The 23,483-nt window shown below is 46.3% G+C and overlaps 3 protein-coding genes across 4 annotated transcripts; 1 reads left to right on the top strand and 2 right to left on the bottom strand.

Moving 5' to 3' along the window:
- Nucleotides 1-104: 104 nt before the first annotated feature.
- Nucleotides 105-2,286, bottom strand: wdyhv1 (WDYHV motif containing 1). 2 transcript variants are annotated; one of them, XR_004698771.2, is made up of 7 exons: nt 2,178-2,286; nt 1,499-1,598; nt 1,296-1,346; nt 1,053-1,201; nt 835-959; nt 540-740; nt 105-427 (listed from the first exon to the last, which is right to left on the bottom strand). XR_004698771.2 is itself a non-coding variant. In XM_035182881.2 (6 exons), exons 1-6 carry the CDS (start codon nt 2,237-2,239, stop codon nt 613-615), a joined length of 615 nt encoding a protein of 204 aa, XP_035038772.1. In that variant the 5' UTR covers nt 2,240-2,286; the 3' UTR covers nt 105-612. The 2 variants fall into 2 exon arrangements, 1 of the variants encoding a protein (XP_035038772.1); XM_035182881.2 differs by having other exon boundaries at nt 105-740.
- Nucleotides 2,287-2,713: 427 nt separating this feature from the next.
- Nucleotides 2,714-8,488, bottom strand: bop1 (BOP1 ribosomal biogenesis factor). The gene is made up of 16 exons (XM_047344146.1): nt 8,217-8,488; nt 7,259-7,414; nt 7,055-7,147; nt 6,605-6,759; nt 6,406-6,523; nt 6,080-6,181; nt 5,192-5,404; nt 4,946-5,107; nt 4,757-4,837; nt 4,521-4,590; nt 4,188-4,320; nt 3,900-4,083; nt 3,532-3,823; nt 3,349-3,433; nt 3,117-3,224; nt 2,714-3,037 (listed from the first exon to the last, which is right to left on the bottom strand). The coding sequence occupies exons 1-16, from the start codon at nt 8,343-8,345 to the stop codon at nt 2,884-2,886; spliced, it is 2,235 nt and encodes a 744-aa protein (XP_047200102.1). The 5' UTR covers nt 8,346-8,488; the 3' UTR covers nt 2,714-2,883.
- Nucleotides 8,489-8,665: 177 nt separating this feature from the next.
- Nucleotides 8,666-17,722, top strand: hsf1 (heat shock transcription factor 1). Its single transcript, XM_047344147.1, has 15 exons — nt 8,666-8,799; nt 9,893-10,001; nt 10,444-10,580; nt 10,793-10,920; nt 12,582-12,657; nt 12,729-12,790; nt 13,008-13,086; nt 13,181-13,299; nt 13,381-13,565; nt 13,664-13,802; nt 15,063-15,128; nt 15,522-15,627; nt 16,544-16,597; nt 16,789-16,837; nt 16,925-17,722. Exons 1-15 carry the CDS (start codon nt 8,683-8,685, stop codon nt 17,110-17,112), a joined length of 1,614 nt encoding a protein of 537 aa, XP_047200103.1. The 5' UTR covers nt 8,666-8,682; the 3' UTR covers nt 17,113-17,722.
- The last annotated feature ends 5,761 nt before the right edge of the window (nt 17,723-23,483 follow it).

Here is a 23,483-nt window from a genome sequence, read left to right as displayed (position 1 = left end):
CCTGCTGACTCTGCCTGTTTTTATATCATCAAATAACTAATTCAAACCAAACTGATCAGTTGAACAAACATCAGAGTGATAAGAACGACCTGAAATGACAGAAACCATTTTTAACAAACATTTATTTAATGTCCACTTTTTCAGATGTTTAGTTCAGTCCATGTCCCATCTGTTAACATGGAGGAGGGGGGGTTTGTGACCAATACTATTCAGCAGCCAGGGGGCGATTGATATGATTTGACCTCATGCCATCAATCTTTATTGGTCTATGGTTCAAACCAGGAAATGATAAACCAGGTTGGAAAAAACCTGATCCAGAAACCAGGTGTGTGCAGGTACAGACAGGTGAGTCGCTGTGTCTGTTCCTTTAACGTCTGAACGTTCGGAACAGCCGAACTCTCCTGGGAACAGAACCATCAGACTGGTTCATATTCTGACCTCCAGTTTGAATTATTTTTAATGTTTCTGACCCATGAGCATCCACTGCTGTTGCTGCTGAAGCTCTTGATTATGCTTAGCAGAAATGCACCATGGGAGTTGTAGCTAAAAGTTTTTATGTCCACATGTGTCAGACTCTTACAAATCAAAAAACATGAATGTCTGCAGCGACAGCTACGATGATGATGACGCTGATGAAGAGTTTTCTGCGTAGCTCCGCAGGAAGTGATCCAGACTGAGGACCGTCCCCCAGCCGACAGCAGGGTCCATACTGATGAAGTCATCCAGGTTCATGTGACTCTCTGAGGAGGAAACGCATCACAGCATGATGTCATCACAAGGTCACATGGAATACATCATAATGGCATGCTGAAGTGACAGGAGGCGACATGTGACCTGCTGTGTGAATGGGGGGGTATGGTGGGGGCGGCATCTTCCAGGACCCGTCGGACGCTTTCATGTGAGATCGATCAGACGCAAACTTTAACAGGAAGCTGTCAGCAGGTACGACACGCAACTTCCTGTTAGAAGAGAAGAGTGAGTGACCTGTGGCGTTCAGGTGAGTTTCTGTTCAGGTGTGTTTCTAGTGGCGTTCAGGTGTGCGTTCAGGTTACCTGTGGTAGTCGGGTCTGATGTTGCGATCGGAGCGGAGGGCCTTGGCGCCGTACAGTTTGAGGCTGCAGGGAAACGACAGCTCAGAGTCCAAATCATAAACTAGAGCATCCGACTGAAGACCTCTGACCATCAAGATCACATGATAGTCCTGAAACACACGGTGATGTCATCAGTGACATGATCATGACATAATTACTGTTCCATGTCTGTGACATCATCAAAAACACAGTATAATCACAGACCCAGATCACCGGCTGGTCTCCACGTCCAGACTTCTGTTTCCACAGAGGAACCTGACGGAGAACAGAGAACGTTACTGAACATCAGCTTTAGAACCAGACAGGTGTTTCTCAAGAACACAACATATATTTCAGAGCGCCTGAGAGAAGGACCTGACATTTATAGAACGTGACAGATGTGGACATTGTGTAGAGAGAGTTCTCACCATTCGGTTCTCATTTGAGATGAAAACCACAGACAGATGTTCCAGTGGTGCGGTTCTCTCCTTCTTGACAAACTCGCAAAGTTTCCAAACATTTTCTTCACTATAAAACAAGAACATACAACACAACCAGTCAGACACCAGCAGAACCCTGAGAACAGTCAGCACAAACTCAATCAATCAAAAAACCTGTTGAAACCTCAGAGTCACTTGTGAGGATCCCTCCGTCAGGACAGACACAAGAACCAGACTGTGTAGAACCTGATGCTGGGACCAACACTCAGCAGCCAATCAGGTGTTAGAAGTTAGAATCAGCTGGAGAACCAGGTTCTAACAAGCCACCACGCCATTAACAGAATTAACTGTAAACTACTATGTCAAACTAAAATGAATTAATGTGAATTAATAGTTTTGGACAAAAAGCTAATGAAGATAAACATAAATGAACGTAAATTAACCAAGAATATAAAATATCTGCTTCAGCTTTCATCTCTTTGTTGGTTTACTGTTTGATCTGGAACCAACAAGAATTCAAAGAGTTGCATTTTATTTTGAAAGAAGCCTCTGGCCTCCACACACACACACTGTGTGCTGTTAGTCTGAAGTTTCCAGTCATTGATCTGTTGATATCGATCCGTCAGCTGATCAGGCTGCTGCAGTCAGCTGATCGATCAGTATTTACCAGTAACAGCTGCTGTAAACGCAGTTTTCGCGGGTCGGTGTGATTCCGTCTTCACGCTTCATGTCGAGGCTTCCCGGAAGTAGTTGTAATACGTCACATCCTGTAGACTGTGCCCTATCATATTAAAAGTGCAGTGAGACGTTTTTTAAACGCGCTGATTTTCTGTGAATTGCTGAAAACTAAGAACTCTCCACCGGAAATTAACGTTAGCAAATCTGCTGTGATGTATTTCGTATTTTCGTTGAATTTCTGTGCAGTTCTTTTTATACTGAACCTGTTCTAGTCAAATGCACACTTCAAAATAAAACTCAACCTATTTTATTGATGGACGTGCTTTAGTTTATAAGTAAACAGTTTATTTATATTCTATAACAGCTTTTTAAACATTTAACTGATTGTAACTGTCGTGTGGTTCAGTTTCTGTCAGCAGAAGAAAAGTGATCTGAAGGACGCCATGCACTCCTGAATCACCACGGTAACAACACACAGCTGATGATGCAACAAACATAACAAAATAAATCAACAGAACAAACAGGTCAGAAAGTTTGGGTTTAATTAATGACAAAGACAATAATAGTTTTGAGGTTAAAAGTGAAAACAGTCAAAAACAAAGTTTCTACAACAGCTTGTAACCTAGCAACCTAGTTAGCTGGTTGCCAACCAGGGAGCTGCTGGACAGATTATTGGTTGGTTGTCGAGCAGGTTGCTAGGTAAATAGGCGGATGGTCGCGTCCGCACCGGAAGAGAAGACCCAGGGCTGTGTGGGGTGGAAGGTCACATCCAGAACACCAAGGTCGTGAGTGATCACATGACCTCTGAGGACCTTCACCGGGACGATCAACGGGTTCTGCAGCAGGTCACTGGAGGGGGGGGAGAGGTGTTAGTATTTATGTGTGTATCTGTGTATCACAGTATTGTGCATAGGAGTGTGTGTATTACTTGTAAACAGTCCCGTGACAGACGATCACTGATCCATCATCAGACGCCGACGCAAACAAAGGGTAAGTTCTGTGATAGGCCACACCCCTCACTGCCTTTTTATGGTGTCTGCAGACAGGAAGTGATCAATGTGATCAATACCAACAAAATTACAACACACAGAAGGAACAATCAAAACCTGATCAATTGATAGGTGAGGGGAGGGGGTTTGATTGACAGGCGATTACTGTACCGTAACATCTTGTAGGGTTTGGTTGAAAGGTCGAGATCAAACCAGCTCAGTCTACAGTCGTAACTTCCACAGATCACATGATCACCTTTCGACAGAAAGTGAGACAGTGATTTAAATGTTCCAACAGTCACAGAGGTGTTGTAGTCAATTTGGTGTCGAGGTGGATCTGGTGTGTTAGGTTACCTCCAGGGTGGACGGCCATGCTGGAGATCCACTTGGAGTTTGCCTGTAGTTTTTTGGTCATTTCCTGTTTGACCAGGTTGTAGATCCGGACAGAGCGCTGCGTGGCCACAAAGAAGTAGGGCCGAACAGGGTGGAAGGATACACACTGAACCAGGCCTTTGTTCTTCCTGAAGGGGTTCTGACTGCGTCTCTTGCTCACCTGGTGGATGAATACCTGCAGGTGGCTTGAGTGATCCGGCATCACGGACGCCAGGTAGTCGCCCTTAGCATGCCATGCTACCTGGTGGACAGCCTGAGGGATCAACAGTGATCAGTTAGTTGAGTTCAGGTATTAATAAGGATTCTAAAATCAATCAGTGTTTTCTCACTTTGGGATGTTGGATTTTGAGGCGGATCCCCTGGTTTAGCTCCTCCCCCTCAGTGTCACTCCAGGTGACAGAGCCAGCCTCCTCTGTTGCCCCCGCCTCCTGCTGACCTAAGAGGAGTCGCTCTGACGATGACACGACCTGTTTGTCTGCCAAAGAGGGAGACAGGATCAACACCACGGAGTCCCTGAAACAGAGAGAGAGACAAGTCAGCACTCAGTGGTTGCTCCAAGCACAGTGATACATGTGGAACATAACAGGTCGCAGACAGTTGGACAGGCTGGTACTTACACTGCGACAGCCAGCAGGCACACAGAAGGATTTGGGTTCCAAGTGATGCTCTTCACAGCTCCACCCACCTGGACTGTCTTCAAACAGCGAGACGAACACACCTCCCAGAACCTCACAGAACCATCATCAGAACCTGGATGAACACAGAACCAGCACAAGATGAGCAATCAACTACAACTCCCATGGTGCATTTCACTGGCCAACAGCCAATCACAGGACACATTTACAGTGAGACAATGGACTGTGTATAGCGTTAACAACCAGAGGCCACTCCCCCAATCAAGCAGCAGCATGATGTCATACAGGTGGAGTGTGTTTTGACAGGTGAGTTACCTGAAGCGAGCCACTGTCCTGATGGAGACACACTGATGGAGCGAACCAGACCGCTGTGCCCCTTGTAAACCTGAAAACACACGTATAACAGATTACATCATGGGAGTAAGAGTCGCCTGTTTGCTGGCAGTGTGTGTGTGTGTGTGTGTGTGTGTGTGTGTGTGTGTACGTCTTCAGGGGAGACTGAACACGTGTGGCGTCATCGGAACAGTAAGAAGACAAACACGTTGACGTACCAGAGACTGTGTGGTAGGAAACGGCTGCAGGTCTTTGGGTTTGGGAAGTTTTGGGATCAAATCCTCTGGATTTACGTTCACCTGAAAACAGACAGATCGCTGATCACCTCCACAGACACACTGTGCTCTGATTGGCTGCAGGAGCTTTTCTTATAATCTGTTTATCACGGGTAAACTGATGCTAGCTACCCTCATCTTCCTCTGTCGGGGACACAGGTAAAGGTCGAGGCAGCGCTCAAACCTCTCGTGGAGGAAACGAGGAAATGCCGGGACCTGACGGAGGCTCGAGAACTTCTTGGGAACAAATGGCAACTTCCTGTCTGACGGATCCTGCTGTTCCCACAGAGCGAACTGCAGAGAGAGAGAGAGAGAGATGTTCTATCTGTTCTATAACCGGGTGAGTCAAACAGGTGAGATCCTCGTCATGTGACGTACCTCCTCTTCGGTGAACAGGTACTCAGGTGGGGGGTTGTAGGACTCATGGTGACCAGGTAGTGGGATCTTGGGGGCGGGGAGGTGCATCTTATGTCTGCCCAGGATGGACGAGTCCTCGCTTGCCCAGAGGTCGTAGAAATGACCCCGAGTGTCGTCCTCCACCCGTCGAGGTTTGATCCAGCCCATCTTTATCGCATGGACCAGTTTAGACACCTGGGGAAAGGTGAGAGAGGGAGAGAGACAGGTGAGAGAGGGGGAGACAGACAGGTGAGAGAGAGGGGGGGGCAGACAGGTGAGAGAGGGGGCAGACAGGTGAGAGAGGGGGAGGCAGAGAGGTGAGAGAGAGGGGAGACAGAGGTGAGAGAGAGGGGGAGGCAGAAGGTGAGAGGGGGAGACAGACAGGTGAGAGGGGGAGAGACAGACAGGTGAGAGAGGGGAGACAGACAGGTGAGAGAGGGGGAGACAGACAGGTGAAGAGGGGGAGAGACAGACAGGTGAGAGGGGGAGACAGAGAGGTGAGAGAGAGGGGGAGACAGACAGGTGAGAGAGGGGAGAGAGACAGGTGAGAGGGGGGAGACAGACAGGTGAGAGAGGGGGAGACAGACAGGTGAGAGAGAGGGGGAGGCAGACAGGTGAGAGAGGGGAGACAGACAGGTGAGAGGGGGAGAGACAGACAGGTGAGAGGGGGAGAGACAGACAGGTGAGAGGGGGAGACAGACAGGTGAGAGGGGAGAGACAGACAGGTGAGAGAGGGAGACAGACAGGTGAGAGGGGAGAGACAGACAGGTGAGAGAGGGGAGACAGACAGGTGAAGAGGGGGAGACAGACAGGTGAGAGGGGGAGACAGACAGGTGTGACACCCTGACGTCTGTGATTTGTGTGTTTTACCTTCTCCTTCTCGATCAGTGACGGGATGAAGCTGCGTTTGTCAGCAGGTCTGTTCGTGACGGGATGAAGCATCACCTCATTACTGAAGAACTCCACCGTGGGCTGAGGAGGAAGAAGAACGAGGCAGAGAGGGAACTCTGCATATTTAACAACGTACTCCGTCAACTTCACTGTATCTGATCACGCAATATCGAACATTTCAAACTTTGTTCTTAAACAACATGAACTGGTGTCCAGGTGTGTCCCACCTGTCCAGCTGCTGGACAGAAAACGCAGTAACATGTTTAGGCTGAGGGGGTGGAGCCTCATGAGTAACCTGAACGTACCTGGTACTCGTTGAAGTTGACGTCTCCAAACTGTCCTTTCTGCAGACGGTTAACCAGCGCCACCTGCTCGTCTGACAGGATGATGTCACTTCCTGTCTGTTTGTCATGGACCGTTCTCCTGCAGACACATCGCCGTTAGCATTGTTAGCATTCTCTCTTTAAACCATTGGAGAAGCTAGTATCATTCTAGCAGGCTCACCAGTAGTCCGGGTTCTCCATTTTGTCCAGGAACTCATCGAGTTCGTCCTTGTTCCTGATTGGTTTGAGGATCTTCTTCCCGTCCAGATCATAGCCAATATGAGGGAAGTCTTTGTACCACTCCATGGGAATGTTCCCCACAGTGTTCCTGATGTCCTGCAACACAACAAGAACATCAGAGAACGTAGAATGATTAAGAACTGCTGATGGCTTTAGAACCAAATCAGAGAATTAAACAGCACAGGACAGAAACCAAGAGAACGTCAGAGAGCTGATTAGAGAGAACCCACAGAACGAAGTCCCTAAAGATCATCAACAAACAAACAGAAAGTTAAAAAAAAACAGAAAAATCAGGAGAACATCTCAGAACAGAGACAGAAAATAACAGAGATCCTGTGGAACCCAACAGAACATTACAGAACCCAGAAGAACGCAGGTCGTTTTGCCTCACCTCCTCGTCTGAGGAGTCGTGTGCGTACTCATCTTCTTTCTTCTCTTCCTCTTCCTCTGTCACTCCTCCCTCCTTCTTCTTCCCCTCTGGAGTCTGCAGGACAACAGGACACAGGTGAAGTTCTACAGAAGAACACTGATAACAGTAGTAGTTTCTCTCAGGTGAGTCACCACCTGCCAATCAACTGTCTGGATTAAACTCTACCTGCTGAGTCTGCTCTGAGTCCAGCATCACCTCATCTTCTTCATCATCATCGCTGTCACTCCCAGAATCCTCCAGTCCTGAGTAAACACTGTCCTCGCTGTCGGACAGATCTCCATCCTCCCCCTCGTGGGCAGGTTTGTTTTTGAGGTTGAAGATCTGAAGAAGACACAGGGTTAAATGACTGACCACCACACCAGACTCAATTCAAAAACTAGCTGATTTTAACAGAGTTGCCAGATCACACACACACAATTTTTATTCTATTTGTCTCTGAACTTAGTTTAAAGGTCTGTGTAAAAATACGTCACAACAGTAACAATAACAGTATTGATAAAACGTGAATATGAGCAACTGTTGAGCATCCGGCATCACTTCCAGAATAAAAATAAATGTGTCAACATCGGTTTCAAACAAATAAATCTCATTTAAGTCAAACTTCAGGTCAGATGAGTGAACAATGATTAATAAGCATTGGCTCCTAACAGCACTGTTGGTTCCAGGGTAACAGATAGCTCGAGCTACAAGTAAGTTTCATGGTTCCAGTCAGAAAATAACGATCCTGACCCAAATGCTCTGAACAGGAGCCAGAGTCCGTTCATGATGTGAGAAGAGCAGAGAGTGTGTGTGTGTGTGTGTGTGTGTGTGTATTACACCATGTGATCCCAGTATATTGTTATTTAGCTTTAGCTGAGATTAGCCTGATTAGGAGAACTGAGCTAACGAGCTGTTTCCACTCAGAGGTCCGTTTAGAATCTGATCATTTGAATCCGCTCTACTTTGCTGGTCGCAGTATAAACAGCTGTGGGGTGAATCTGGACTCAGTCCGGTTTCTTCTTCAGTTACGATCAGCTTTATTCACCTTTTATCTGAGACTGTTGAACAGCAACGTGTTTTGGTTTAGCATGCTAACAGCTAGCTTCCTGCACCTCCTCAGGTCACCTCCTCCTGTCTGTCTCACCTCTTCCACTTCTTCTTCCTCTTCTTCTTTACTCCTCTTCTTCGTTTTCTCTCGGACTTTCCCCATCCCTTCTTTCTTCGCCTCTTCTTTCTGCTCGTTGATCCGCATGTTGCTGCTGCTCCCCTCCATTCACCCACGTGGGAGCCTACAGGGTCAAAGGTAACGCGTCAAAGAAGGAGGAGTTAGCTTTACGTTTTCCATTGCGTCATCAGGCGGCGACAGGCTTCTCGTTACGCAGTTGTTAGTCTGATGGGATTTGTTGTAATTTTCCACCGGAGTTTCCGTTAAAAGAACCTTTTACGAGCCCCGCAGAGCCCGCACAGCCCCGCACAGAGGCTGCGGGACCCGAGTCACAGCTGTTTGTTCTGGAGTTCTGCTGCTGCTCTCAGGATGCTAACAGTTAGCATCGGTAGCTCAGATTAACTGCAGTTTTTAATAGTCCAGGGTGCGTTGGGTGGTTTTCTCCATGGAGTTTCCCGGAGGAGGAGCGGTGCTGCCCGGTGGGAACGTCCCGGCCTTCCTCACCAAACTGTGGACTCTGGTGGAGGACCCGGACACCGACCCGCTCATCTGCTGGAGCCCGGTACTCGCAGCCTCTATAACGGCTATCCTCAGACAGTTAGCTGCTAGCTGCTAGCCGCTAGCCCTAACTAAACTCACATGCTAACATGCTAACAATAGATGAGACGCGATAAAAACACCTGTTCACCCGAGTCAGTGTGACGTCACAGTCCCCTGCTGTTTGTTTGACAGATATAAACAGCAGATGATTCTGACGCTTTGATGTGACCGAGTTAACGACAACAATAATATTAATAATAATACTAATAATACTAATAACAGCAACAGTGGTGTAAAGTGCAGGTGCAGAACCGTTATTACAACGTAACAAACAGTTTGCTTTACCTCCTGTTTCTCACTCTTGAGTATTTGGTGTTTTACTGTTAAAATATTCTTTATGAACAGATTCTTTATGTGATTGTACAGAATCTGTCGTGAGGGGCAGGAAGCCTCTGGTCTCTGTTGATAGCGAGCAGATAGCTGTAGATAGACATTAGACAAAATGTCGTCTGGATCTAAAACATCTACAAAAAGCATCACTGTTTGCGGTGTAAAGCAACTAGTGGGACTCTAAGCAGTGTTTGGAGAACGGAAGACAAAGAGATAGGAGCCAAAACATTCTCACTCTTTTTTGATAGTAAAATATACCAGTGTGCTGAATCGGTTGATGGCTGCGGTAAGAAGGAGCGGTCCTGTCGGACGCTGTCGGTGTTTATCTGCTGGTTCTGGATCATATTGTTGCTTTGTGACAGTTACAGTCTGTTGAAAAGTCCTTTGCCTCGGGGGTCTCCCAACACAACCACACATCAACCAGTCACCACTTATCATCTTTATTTGAAAAAAACTAATACTATAAACAAAAATCATAAATCATCTGGCACATAACCAACAGCTAACCCCCCTGGTCCAGCTGGAGGTGCTCCCTGAGCCACGCCCACACAGTTCCCTTCATTGAACACTAATAAGATCATTCATCACATTATCAGCTGTAAACTGACCTGCAGGTTTGACCAGCTGAGTCTGAAACTGGAACACTGTGATCCTGGTTCATCAGGAGCTTCTGAGTCTTCATGTGTTTATTGTTATTAATGATGTCACTCTGTGTTCTGTTTCAGAGTGGAACCAGCTTCCATGTTTTTGATCAGGGTCGGTTCTCGAAAGAAGTTCTACCCAAGTTCTTCAAACACAACAACATGGCCAGCTTCATTCGACAGCTTAACATGTGTGAGTATAAAGATTCTCAAGTTAGTGCAGCTTTTAGTTTCACTGCTCAGCAAACAGTCTGAACCACAACATCATTCAGTAGAGTTCATTCCTCCATCAAGGTCCAACAGTCCCTTCAATTTAATCAAGCTGCATCAACTCACACACACTCATATATACCAGTCCTCTAAATATGTCTGATCGTTTTCATCAAGATTCATGAATTATTCTCTGAGAAATCAGTAAAAATATTTAACACCCTTGTTCCATCCTTCCACCGTGTTTACTGGAAATCTGTATATTAGTTATTGCATCATCCTGCTGACAATTGGAAAAATGGGGTGAAAACATTAGCTTGCTGGTGGAGGTAATGAAACATTGACAGTTCTGACAGTGAAACTCTTTAACCTGTTTGTATTATGACGTTAAATTAGTTTTTGTTTGGGAATGGGGTTCCGTACAGATGGCTTCCGTAAAGTGGTGCACATCGAGCACAGTGGTTTAGTGAAACCAGAGAGAGATGACACTGAGTTCCAACATCCGTTCTTCATCAGAGGACAAGAACACCTGCTGGAGAACATCAAACGCAAAGTCACCAACGTATGTGCCCGTAGACACACCTGTTCACACCTGGTCACACCTGGTCACACCTGGTCACACCTGGTCACACCTGGTCACACCTGGTCACACCTGTTCATCTGTCAACACACTCACCTCAGCAGATTCCAACCTGAACAAATACAGACATGTACCTGTGAAGCGTCTGTCCCTTTCTCCACGGTAACCTTCTCTCTGTGCTGTGATTGGTTCAGGTGTCTTCGTCAGTGCGTCAGGAGGAAGTGAAGGTCGCTACAGATGAAGTGAATAAAATCCTGACCGACGTCCAGCTGATGAAGGGAAAACAGGAAACCATCGACTCTAGGATCGTTGCCATGAAACAGTAAGACGAGAACCAGAACCTCTTCAGTCCAGGAGTCACTGAGCACTTTATTAGGAACCATTACACATGCTTATTCATGCAATTATACAATCAGCCAATCACGTGGCAGCATTCGAAGGTTTCAATAAGAACCTCAGACACTTTGGGTCTGAAATCCCTCACTGATCACTATGTAGTGAGTTTGTCATTTTGTAGTGGTGTCCAAATGTTAAATGAAAATTTGTATATAGTGCACTCATTGTTTCCCTCTATGCATTGTGAAAATTAGTGTACGACCTATGGTCACTAACCGAGCAATATATACCATCATGCATTGCTCTCGCGGTGGAGAGACGAGCGAGAGCAGCAGGAACATCCCGACCTGTCGTACACAAAGTGAGACAAATAAGTTTGTTTCTACATTTAAAATGATCATTCACCGTCTTTTCTTTTTACCCTAAACATATTCATACTAGTTGTAAAATTGACATTTAAAATCTATTGTTGGATTTTCCACCAGCAGATTGTGTCTGATGAGCTCACTATATACTGCTCTTCATTGAAGACCTCACATAGTAAAGTAAGGGTTAGTGAGTGAGTGATTCCGGACACAGCTTTTGACTGTGACGTGATTGAGACTGTTGTTTAACATCAGGAAACACTCGTCCAGTGAGCAGCAGCTCTGATGAGGTCAGAGGTCAGAGCTGACAGAAAGGCTGCAGCCACTCTGATAACCACTTTTTCATCTCAGTAAATAACACGTCCAAACTTTACGTAGACGGTTCGACAGCAGCTGAGACAACGTCAGGTTCACTTGTGAGACCTGAGGCTGCAGTGACAGAGACTCACCAGCAGGGGACATTTGAAGATTTAGAAACGCAGCCTGGTCTAATGAATGGAGTCGAGAGAATGAATTCATGGAGCCGAACTGCTTGGTGTTAAGAGGTGTTAAGCCTGCAGGTGGCGCTGATGGTTTTCTCAACTCCCTTTGGGTCTTTAAAGGGCCCATACTGTGTAAAATACATTTTCTGGGCTTTTACGACCAGTAATGACTTGAAGGGGCCAGTAGGGGGCCTCAAAGTATGAAAACAGTCACTTCCCTGACTTTTTCACTCGGTTCATTCTAAGAAATATGTTATTGAAACGTCGCTTTTTGTACTTCCTCTCCGTATGATGTCATCATGGAGTCGCACTCTTCTCTCAGCCCCGCCCAGCTGGTACCAGTCCAGCCTCCGAACCCACCACCCCCACCAATGCGCCAGAATGAGACCGGTGATAGGCCTGGTCGAGTGTCACTCAAAGTGCCGTCAGCCAATCAGAGGAGGGGCTCATAAATAATTAAAGAGACAGACGAAAACAGGCTGTTCTGTCTGCAGCTCCAGAGAGAGGCAGACGAGAGGACATGGAAATACACATTGCAGCAGTTGGTCGACTTTAAACCACTGATATATCGTCATAGGGAACCAATACCTCAAATTAAGTCCCAGAAAGGTGAAAAATAATGATACCAATCGATCATGGTCTGAATGTCGCAGCGTTCATGTCTTTATAGACAGTTCACCATCTTCTAATGGAGACTTCCTGCAGGATAATGATCAAATTTACAAGTCACATGTGTGGTGTTCCTAATAAAGTGCTCAATGAGTGTCTATATAAACAGTATGTGTATATCTGTGTTGCAGTGAAAATGAGGCTCTGTGGAGGGAGGTGGCCAGTCTGAGACAGAAACACACTCAGCAACAGAAGGTCGTCAACAAGGTATTTCTCCTCCGCTCCTTCCTCCACAGGGAGACAGTGGGACGGCTCTAATGGAAACTCTCTCTCCTCAGTTGATCCAGTTTCTGGTGTCTCTCATCCAAACCAACAGGATCTTGGGAGTCAAGAGGAAGATGCAAGTTTACGACTAATACTACAACTTATATGACTAATACTACACTGAAAACTGCAAATGCTGCACACTTTGCTATGAACTAGTTTAGATGTTTTTACCTGTGTAATTTAGTTAGTGCTGATGTCGCAGTAAGTGTTATTGGGGGGGGGTCACTAGCAACTCACCCACCGATGTCCAGTGAGTGTTGAGAATATAACGTAAACAAGTCTCTCTGCAGTCCTCTGATGCTGAATGACTCCAGCCCCGCCCACTCCATGCCTAAGTACAGTCGGCAGTTCTCATTGGAGCACATGCAGGTAACATGTCACCGACTCACCTGCACACCTCAGTTAGCCAATGAGCCGTGATTGGTTCTCATGAAGGATCTTTTCTCGTGCGCTTCCTCTTCAGGCTGCAGCCAATCTGTTCTCAGCTGACTCCCCTGTATCCTCTGGGCCAATCATCTCTGACATCACAGAGGTGGCCATACCCATCATAGAGGACGCAGCCACTGACTGGACGGACGCAGGGTAAGGACCAATCAGATCAAGCTTCTTGTTGTCAGTAACTCACTGGTCCAGCAGTCACTTATTACTGTTCTCCGTCTCCAGAGAGAGCCAATTAATTAACATCAAAGAGGAGCCAGGAAGTCCTGAGGTGGAGGTGTGTCCTGTTCTGGAAGGTGGGGCTTCACCTGTAGACACACCCCTCTCCCCCACCACTTTCATCAATTCCATCCTACAAGACAACGAGACGCTGCCGACCGCCAACACCTCCACCGCCAACGCTTCGCCAGGTACCAGCCGACAGGAAGTCAGTTCTTAAAGGTTCCATGTGTTCGGTTCTTGAGTCTGTGTTTGTCTCTGACGTGAGACTCATCTGTCTCTTCTGTAGCCATTGTTCTGATGAGCCCGGCCTCCTCTGGGCCCCTCCCACCGTCACCAACCGGCCAATCACCTGCCTCCATTCCCACCTCGAACTCCAGTCCAGCCACTGATCAGCATAAATGTCAGACCCTCGCCTGCATCGACCGGTACGTCTGCTCCCCTTTTCAAATCAGTGCTTCTTCATATGGTTCTACATGTTATCACCTCCTCATCCTCCCCTGTCACCTCCCCGTTACCTCCCCTGTCACCTCCCCTCCTCCTACCTCCCCTGTCACCTCCTCATCCCCTCCCCTGTCACCTCCTCATCCCCTTCCCTGTCCCCTCCCTGTCACCTCCCCGTTACCTCCCCTGTCACCTCCCGTTACCTCCCTGTCACCTCCTCATCCCCTCCCTGTCACCTCCCTCATCCTCCCCTGTCACCTCCTCATCCCCTCCCCTGTCACCTCCCGTTACCTCCCATCCCCTCCCCCTGTCACCTCCCCGTTACCTCCTCATCCCCTCCCCTGTCACCTCCCGCTACCTCCCCTGTCACCTCCTCATCCCCTCCCCTGTCACCTCCCCTACCTCCTCATCCCCCCTGTCACCTCCTGTCACCTCCTCATCCCCCCCCTGTCACCTCCTCCTCATCCCCTCCCCTGTCACCTCCTCATCCCCTCCCCTGTCACCTCCTCATCCCCTCCCCTGTCACCTCCTCATCCCCTCCTGTCACCTCCCGCTACTCTCCTCATCCCCTCCCCTGTCACCTCCCCGTCACCTCCTCATCCCCTCCCCTGTCACCTCCCCTGTCACCTCCTCATCCCCTCCCCTGTCACCTCCCCCTACCTCCTCATCCCTCCCCTGTCACCTCCTCATCCCCTCCCCTGTCACCTCCCGTTACCTCCTCATCACCTCCCCTGTCACCTCCCCATCACCTCATCCCCTCCCCTGTCACCTCCTGTTACCTCCTCATCCCCTCCCCTGTCACCTCCTGTACCTCCTCATCCCCTCCCCTGTCACCTCCTCATCCCCTCCCCTGTCACCTCCCTGTCACCCCCACCATCTCCCCCTGTCACCTCCTCATCCCCTCCCCTGTCACCTCCCCGTTACCTCCTCATCCCCCTCCCTGTCACCTCCCTGTCACCTCCTCATCCCCTCTGTCACCTCCCCTGTCACCTCCTCATCATCTCCCCTGTCACCTCCTCATCCCTCCCCTGTCACCTCCCCGTCACCTCCTCATCATCTCCCCTGTCACCTCCTCATCCCTCCCTGTCACCTCCCCTGTCACCTCCTCATCTCTCCCCTGTCACCTCCTCATCCCCTCCCCTGTCACCTCCCCCCGTCACCTCCCTCATCACCTTTATCAATGTACTGTGTATGTGTTCCTTGGCTGTTCCGGTGTGTCATTAACCCCCCTGTGCTTCCCTCAGACCCTCCCCCTCTGCAGGTGGATTCTCTCCTGACGTGTGGCGCTTCGTATCAACTCAACCTGACAAGTGAATCATTCAATCTATTATTAACAAATAAACATTGATCTGTGTGATTGAAGTGTGAGCCGGTGATGTCATCACACGCAGACTCGAGTTAGCTGAGTGAATCCTACTAAAGAGCCTGATCACTGGGTTAATCCCCACAAGGAAGTAGTCCCCAGACAAAGCACAGTTCCTCCTGTTTGAGAAAGATTGACTTAAAACTACAGACTGTGGAAGCAGCTTCACATCACATCTGTCTGTCTCTCTCCCTCTGCTCCTGTCTCTCTCCTGTCTGTCTGTCTCTCTCTGTCTGTCTGTCTGTCTCTCTCCTGTCTGTCTGTCTGTCTGTCTCTCTCCTGTCTGTCTGTCTCTCTCCTGTCTGTCTCTCCTCTCTCCTGTCTCTCCTGTCTGTCTCAGGTCTGAACTGTTGGACCATGTGGACACTATGGAGAACAGTCTAGAAAACCTACAGAACATCCTCAATACACAAACCTTCACCTTCGACACCTCCCCCATCATCGAGGTCAGTCTGACAGAGAGTGGCATAAAATTAACATGTTAGGAACACGCTAACAGTATATGAACGTGTTATGAACACGCTAACAGTATATGAATGTGTTAACAGTATATGAACGTGTTAACAGTATATGAACATGTTATGAACACGCTAACAGTATATGAACGTGTTAACGGTATTGAACGTGTTAACAGTATATGACGTGTTAACAGTATATGAACACGCTAACAGTATATGAACGTGTTAAGCGTGTTAACGGTATATGAACGTGTTAACGGTATATGAACGTGTGCGGTATATGAACATGTTAACAGTATATGAACATGTTAGAACATGCTAACAGTATATGACGTGTTATGAACGTGTTAGCGGTATATGACGTGTTATGAGCGTGTTAACGGTATATGAACGTGTTAACGGTATATGAACGTGTTATGAACGTGTTAACGGTATATGAACGTGTTAACGGTATATGAACATGTTAACGGTATATGAACGTGTTAACGGTATATGAACATGTTAACGGTATATGAACGTGTTATGAGCGTGTTAGCGTATATGACGTGTTAACGGTATATGACGTGTTAACGGTATATGAACATGTTAACGGTATATGAACGTGTTAACAGTATATGAACATGTTAACAGTATATGAACGTGTTAAACGTGTTAAGTATATGAACGTGTTAACGGTATATGAGCGTGTTAACGTATATGAACGTGTTATGACGTGTAGCGGTATATGAACGTGTGCGGATATGAACATGTTAACGGTATATGAACGTGTTAACAGTATATGAACGTGTTAACAGTATATGAACGTGTTATGAACGTGTTAACGGTATATGAACATGTTAACGGTATATGAACGTGTTATGAACATGTTATGAGCGTGTTGAGTCACGTGTGTTTCCATGTTCAGTTTTTCAGTTCACCCTGTTCCTCCGGAGACTTTGACCTCGACTGTTTGGACAATGTGAGTTCAAAAGACTTTTTTGTGTCTTCACTTCCTGTCTCATTTTTAAATAAAAGCAATAATTAAGTAATTTATTGACCATATTAACACAAATAGGTTCATACAGGTATGTGTACAGGTAAGTATACAGGTGAATATACAGGTACACACATGATGTCTCAGCTGTCTCACTGTGATGTCTGTCCTATCAGCTGCTGGCTGAAGACGCTCCGAAAGGAAGTGATGGAAGCAGCGACACAGGTAACACACGCACACACACACAAACACAAGCAAGCATACACACAGACACACACTGTCAGGGTGACTCTGCTGTTCTGATTGGTCCAGGGAAACAGCTGGTGCAGTACTCTGCCACACCTGTGTTGATGTCTGAACCAATCAACCTTGGGGAGGATGGGGCTGACCTGCCGTCGCTGCTGGAGCTGGAGGCGGAGCCTTTCCTTACGTCAGACCCATCGGCTGATGACCCCGCGGCCGCCCTGTTGAGTCACACCCACCTGGACTCTGACCTTTGACAACATAAAAATGTGTGAGGACTAATCCGTAACCATGGCAGCAGGACAATCTGAGCACTGACTCAGCAGCAGCAATAGACTATGATGAAATCATCAATCAGCTGTAGTTCAGTCGGTCAAAGCTCATGTTTTTAGAATGCAGATGTTATTGATCGATATTATTCTTATAGACCTGCGTCCTCCTTCTTTGCTTTGATTTTAGCTTTGTTTTTTATTTTAGCTGTTTGCTGCTTTTATTAAATTGTCTGTTTGACGCTCACAAAAACGATCTCAGCGAACCAGGGTCATGTGTGTACCTGCCCGTCCAATGAGAAACAGCTCTGAGCTCAGTTGATGATGTCACATGGACAGGTGAGGTAGGATCATGGGATCCAGTTGTTCCGTGTTCTGCATGTTGAAGTCAGATTTAATTTGTCTTTGTTTTCATGTATAAGATATAGATTCAATGAGAAGAATCTGTATATTTTTGGAAAAGTTTATTATGAATGAGAACCCCCCCCCCATCACCTCTGTTACCATGGAGGCAGATTGAAGGATCAGATCAGATCAGATATCAGCCATGTTGTTGTTGATTGATCCACATTAAACAGTTTATTAGTGTGCTCTCGTACCACTCAGTGTTTCTCTGTCGCTTGAGTCTCATGTTGCGTTCAGGGTCACTGAACCTGCTCACATTTTATTTTCCTCTGTATCAAAATCCAACCCAGAAACTGAACCGAGCTGAATGTTCGTTAACTGAGCCGATGTTTACTGAGTGACGCAGCAGAACGACTTTCATGTGACAGTTTTACTGCTTTGAATTTAACGTGGAGGTGAACTGTCGCAGGTCACACAACACAGACTTTGTATCAGATGCTGTGTGATCAAGAAGCTGCCCTTCAATATAAAAGCCTCTATTGTCAATATGTTTATATTTGTTTGATCAAGTTATATTTTTGATCATCTAGTTGTTTAATTTATTCATGGAAGAGGAGCATTGAATACAGGGTCAAAGGTCACAAAGTGTGAAAACTGCTTAAATATAATCAATATTACTGATAAAGAACAATAAGTTCTCCCATTTCATTTTGAATTGAAGACAAATTCTTAGTTTGATGTTCAAAATAGTTAAAAATATTTATTGTGAAAGTTTAAAACCACGTTACAATCCTGACAGTGAAGATAATGTCACATCCTGTATGATGTCATCGGGTCAGAATCGTCCAAAAGTTTTTTTTATTTCCGCTCAGTGATTCTAAAACAAAATAAAAGTCTATAAACAAACTCCACATTTTAAATATAAAAAAAAACACCAATGAGACACTGTATCTGTGTACAACTAGTGGGAGGAGTCACGTTTCCTGGGCCATGCTGATTGTTCGGTACACTGGAATCTGTAGCGCAGGAATCGAACGCGCGGCTTCATGTGGAAGTCAGCAGGTATCCTCCAGTTCCACATTTTCTGCACCTGAGACAGAAAAACCAAAGATTAAAGTCAGATTTGACTTTTACTCTTTTATTGTTTTAAATCAAAGATGTCGATCAATGCTCAGGTTGTGATACTCAAATAAATCATTACTTTTGATACTTTAGGTATTGATCTGCTGCGGTACTGAAAGAAAACCACTGGATACTGCTGCTGTTTCATAACGTCTAACCAACTATCAACCAACGTGACGTCACCCATTGGTTTGTGAGCTGCTCTTTGAAGCTTCAGTCTATTAATCGCTACAAAAAGATTGTGAACATGAATTTGCAGAATCTTCGGCCAAAGACCTGATTTTACCTGAGTCCTCTTTTCAAACCGCCTGTCTTCTCTGGCCATGCGCTTTTTGTCCAGAGAAGACAGATGATTTGAAAAGAGGAAGTTCCGATAGTAGAGTCCGTCTTTACATCATAAACCTGTCTGAGAAGAGGTCCGGTTGAGAGTATGATTGTGTGAAGAGGAGCGTGTGTGTGTGTGTGTGTGTGTGTGTGTGTGTGTGTGTGTGTGTGTGTGTGTGTGTGTGTGTGTGTGTGTGTGTGTGTGTGTGTGTGTGTGTGTGTGTGTGTGTGTGTGTGTGTGTGTGTGTGTGTGTGTGTGTGTGTGTGTGTGTGTGTGTGTGTGTGTGTGTGTGTGTGTGTTACAAACCTTCAGGACCCTGACCAGATGGGTTGTACTGTTCAGTGACTGAACCTGCAGAGAACAAGCAGAACCAAGAAAGGAGAAATAACGCACCTTCAGCACCTGATCTCAGGTCAGATAAAAAGCAACAGGACAAGTCCACCCAGATCCTGAATGAGACTCGCTAACACCACTGACGGAAACCTGGATCCCAGACTGCTAACTGGTGTTCAGACTGGTTTACAACCAGCCTGTAGACTGATTTACAGCCGGTACATGGCCAGTCATTGGCTGGTTTACGGCGGGTTTGGAGACTGGTTTACAGCTGGTTTACAGACGGTCTGTAGACTGGTCATCAGCTGGTTTACAGCCGGTCTGTAGACTGGTTTACAGTCAGTCTGTAGACTTGTCTAAAGCTGGTTTACAGCTGGTCTGTAGACTGATCATCAGCTGGTTTACGGCCGGTCTGTGGACTTGTTTTTCATGTAAAACTGAACATCTGTAAAACTTACCAGCCACCTGTGTGTGATCTGTCACAGCTGGATGACCTGAAACAAACACACAAATGAAACACACATTTCTACAGCAGCAGAACAAACTGACTGGACGTGATCTCGTCTTCCTCTGTGGCAGTAAAAGTGACTTACTGGATTCAGGTGGACTTCCTGTTGGATCTGCTGAAACTACAAGCACACAACAACATGTTTAACATGTCCAAACTTTGACCTTCAACCTGTCTGCAGTACCACTGGTGGCCACCAGATGGTTTGTTTGTGGGGGGGGCTCACCTAAGCCTGTGGAGTCGGTTGCTGCGGTAACCAGGTCTGTGTGGGAGTAAAAGCCTGAAAGGGAAAATTGTGTGTGAGACAGGTAAACAGACCAAAGGGAGGGGGGGGTGTAACATATGGTCATGTGACAGGAAGTGACACCTCACAGGTAAAATAATCTCCTGATGCTGGGTGTTGACATGTGGTTGTCATGGCAACAAGTCTTACCTGTGACATCATGTCCCAGTCCGAGACCTGGGGTCAGAGCCAATCAGAGGAGAGAGTCACGTTTATGTCAGTGAACAAAGCTGTTAATCAATGATTCATTGATCAGTTCCTCTCACCTGTCAGATCAATGTGGCCCGTCACTGACTCTGCTCCACCTGCTGACATCAGGTAAATGCTAATTAACTCATTAATTATTGACTTACACAAACCAGTAGTTCATCAATTAACTGCAGTTTATCTCCAGGTGATCAGAGTGTACCTGTAAGATCCGTCCGGAGGTCGCCGAGGGAAGCTGGTCTGTTGGTCACTGCAGAGACAAGACGCATTGATCGTCTTTATTTATATATATATATATATATATATATACAGTATACAGTATACAGTCAATGATCGTCTTTATATACAGTCACTGATCAGGAGGAAAGAAGAAGAAATGAAAGTTTGCCTCCGTTTGCATCGGTCAGTTGAGTCTGTCGACCGTTTCCTGAAAAACATGGAAGCCGATGATGAGCCTCAGTTAATAAAACACCAAAGTGCTGTACAGAGACCAACCAGCAGGAGGATGCGGTTGTACATGTGAGTTTACCTGTGTGTTCTTTGTGATCGTCACTGGGTGATGAAGATGATGAGGCAGCGCCAGCTGACGAAGAAAAAACAACAAGCACCATGTGTGTCAGAGGAAAACCTTACTGGATTATCAAAGTAAAATACTTTCTTATACCAACCTTCCTGGGCAGTTGAGTGGGAGGAGCCTGAGACAGAGCTAAACAGGGATTGGTCAGGTCCGGAGCTCAGAGAGGAGGGGTCTAATCCTGATTGGTCGATGCCGACGTGAGCTTGATGAACATGAGCATCAACAGGACGACACCAGAACCGGTGAGTCTCACAGAAACAAAAACATTTTCTATGTTGAAATTGAAACAATCATTGGATGATCCCTGATCACCTGACACCCGTAGGGGGTGGGTTCAATACCTGTAGATAAATCCAGACCGGAGCCGCTGTTCTGATCTGGAGCTGCTGTCACACCTGACACAAACAAAAGCAGACGGATCAATCCTTCGATCAGCCAACCAATCAGAGCTGACTGGGCTTTATCAGGAGGGGGGGGGTCTTAAAGAAACAGGAGCTAAAACCAAGAGTTTGAGACAGAGGCTGAAAAGAGGAGCTGCAGCCATGGACAGTCTAAGGAAAGTGATTCTGAACATTAGAGCATGAAAACATTTTGCATTAATAACACTCATTAAAATGATCATTATTTCATTATTATTATAAATTCAGTATCTTTTAATCTGTTTACTTTATTAATCAGGAAATTTCTTTGAGTTGTGCCTCTGTCATTTACTGAAATGTGGTGGTTTGTTTGTAAATATAAGAACCAAGATAAAATACAAAAAACACCTGTTTATTATTTTAGCTTCTTCACCTACACTGGTCATGTGATGTAAACAGGAAGTAGATGTCTCCTCTGCAGTTGGTTGCTTAGTAACAGAGGAGCAGTGATGGTGAAGAGTCGGAGCAGGGATTTCTTTTCTCTGAGCGACGACGAGGTGGAAGTGTTACTGACAGGAAGTGTTAGCGACGCTTTGTGTTCACCGCTGGTAGTCGAGTCATGTGACTGATGAGAACCAATCAGGAAGAGAACGTCTGCGTCATCGTTTACTAAAGTCTCAGTTTCTGTTCAGACTCAAACACAAACCCAGAGTTTTCAAACTGAAACGAGACCAGTTTACACAAGTCTCTGATTCAGAGGCTGGAAACTCCTGGGATGCACACCCGTCATCATTTAACCTGAACATCTGGACTAAATGAATCTGCTTCACCTGGAACCACAAACACTAAATTTAATTTTCTAGAAATCTGTAATGCTTTTATTTTGAAGTTGTCTCTAGTTTACATGAATGTTTGTAGACTTCCTCTTTGTTAGTTGCATTGTTCAGTTTGAGACACTGAAACACCTGAGGATCACCTGACCTTAATCAATCAATCAATCAAATCTTATTTGTATAGTTTCATATTCACAAATCCCAGTTTGTCTCATGGTCTTTAACAAGGTGAGACGTCCTCTGTTCTGAACCCTCAACAAGAGTCAAACTACTAAAACCTTTAACAGGTAAAGAAGGTAGAAACCTCAGAGACACATGTGAGGATCCGTCTCCCAGGACGGACACAAGTGAACAGATGTCCCGTGGAACAGAGAACATCAGAGAGATCAGAGTATTTACAGCTTTGATTAGAATAAACACTTTGTAGCTGAAGGTCAATGAACTGATGGATTATTGTCGGTAACTAAAGGAAACTTACCCATCAGGCCGAGCAGGAAGTCGTGACTGGACGGGTCGATGATCCCTGATGGAGAAGAAGAAGATGATGAGTAAACACCTTTTTTTTACACAGAATTCGACGCAGTAAAGAACCAGACGACTGAAGATGATGTCATGACGCCGTTTGTTCTGTTCCAGAATGATTTTCTAACTCAGGAGAACTGAGGTGGATTCTGGTCCTGGTTCAGTGAACTCTAAACTCTGACATGGATCCATCCAGACTACAAGTGTTCAGGAACCATGTCTCTGGGATTTACTTTGAGGTCCTTCAGTCTCCATAGAACCAGAGTAAGAGATGAGTCTGTGTCTTCAGCAGGAAGTGAAGCACGTTCTCACACGTCCAGGTCGTCTTCCTGATCAGGGTCTGAAGGTGTGAACAGGTGTGATCCCTGTTTCTCTGTGGTTCCCCCGAGGATGTTCAATCAAATCACCTGACAAACGTGTCAATATCAAACCTCAACTGAGGGAACGAGCCTTAACCAATACTCGTAACTGATCAAGACCTGATGGTGGCAGACAGACCTGGACACTCACCTGTATAATCCAGGTGAGAAAATCCTCCCCCGAATGAACCCAGCACACCTGAGAGAGAGACAGGTAGAGAGAGAGAGAGAGAGAGAGAGAGAGAGAGACAGGTAGAGAGAGAGAGAGAGAGACAGGTAGAGAGAGAGAGAGAGAGAGAGAGAGACAGGTAGAGAGAGAGAGAGAGAGACAGGTAGAGAGAGAGAGAGAGAGAGACAGGTAGAGAGACAGGTAGAGAGAGAGAGAGAGAGAGAGAGAGAGAGAGAGACAGGTAGAGAGAGAGAGAGACAGGTAGAGAGAGAGAGACAGGTAGAGAGAGAGAGAGAGAGAGAGAGAGAGAGACAGGTAGAGAGAGAGAGAGAGAGACAGGTAGAGAGAGAGAGAGAGACAGGTAGAGAGAGAGAGAGAGACAGGTAGAGAGACAGGTAGAGAGAGAGAGAGAGAGAG

The sequence above is a fragment of the Hippoglossus stenolepis genome, chromosome 17, assembly GCF_022539355.2.
Source record: "Hippoglossus stenolepis isolate QCI-W04-F060 chromosome 17, HSTE1.2, whole genome shotgun sequence".
Classification (NCBI taxonomy): domain Eukaryota; kingdom Metazoa; phylum Chordata; class Actinopteri; order Pleuronectiformes; family Pleuronectidae; genus Hippoglossus; species Hippoglossus stenolepis.
Note: the sequence above shows the minus strand (reverse complement) of the source record. Positions and strands in the feature narration are given on the sequence as shown.

What these genes read in the sequence shown, in the direction of transcription:
- wdyhv1 (XM_035182881.2), bottom strand. Translation starts at nt 2,239, where the DNA reads ATGAAGCGTGAAGACGGAATCACACCGACCCGCGAAAACTGCGTTTAC. An exon ending in ATCAGACCCGACTACCACAG is followed by an intron (nt 960 to 1,052) that starts GTAACCTGAACG and finishes CTCTTCTAACAG; the next exon opens with GAAGTTGCGTGTCGTACCTG. An exon ending in CCCCCCCATTCACACAGCAG is followed by an intron (nt 741 to 834) that starts GTCACATGTCGC and finishes TTTCCTCCTCAG; the next exon opens with AGAGTCACATGAACCTGGAT.
- bop1 (XM_047344146.1), bottom strand. Translation starts at nt 8,345, where the DNA reads ATGGAGGGGAGCAGCAGCAACATGCGGATCAACGAGCAGAAAGAAGAG. An exon ending in ATGGAGAACCCGGACTACTG is followed by an intron (nt 6,524 to 6,604) that starts GTGAGCCTGCTA and finishes ATGTGTCTGCAG; the next exon opens with GAGAACGGTCCATGACAAAC. An exon ending in AGGACAGTGGCTCGCTTCAG is followed by an intron (nt 4,321 to 4,520) that starts GTAACTCACCTG and finishes GTGTTCATCCAG; the next exon opens with GTTCTGATGATGGTTCTGTG.
- hsf1 (XM_047344147.1), top strand. Translation starts at nt 8,683, where the DNA reads ATGGAGTTTCCCGGAGGAGGAGCGGTGCTGCCCGGTGGGAACGTCCCG. An exon ending in TCTCATTGGAGCACATGCAG is followed by an intron (nt 13,087 to 13,180) that starts GTAACATGTCAC and finishes CTTCCTCTTCAG; the next exon opens with GCTGCAGCCAATCTGTTCTC. An exon ending in GTATCAACTCAACCTGACAA is followed by an intron (nt 15,129 to 15,521) that starts GTGAATCATTCA and finishes TGTCTGTCTCAG; the next exon opens with GTCTGAACTGTTGGACCATG.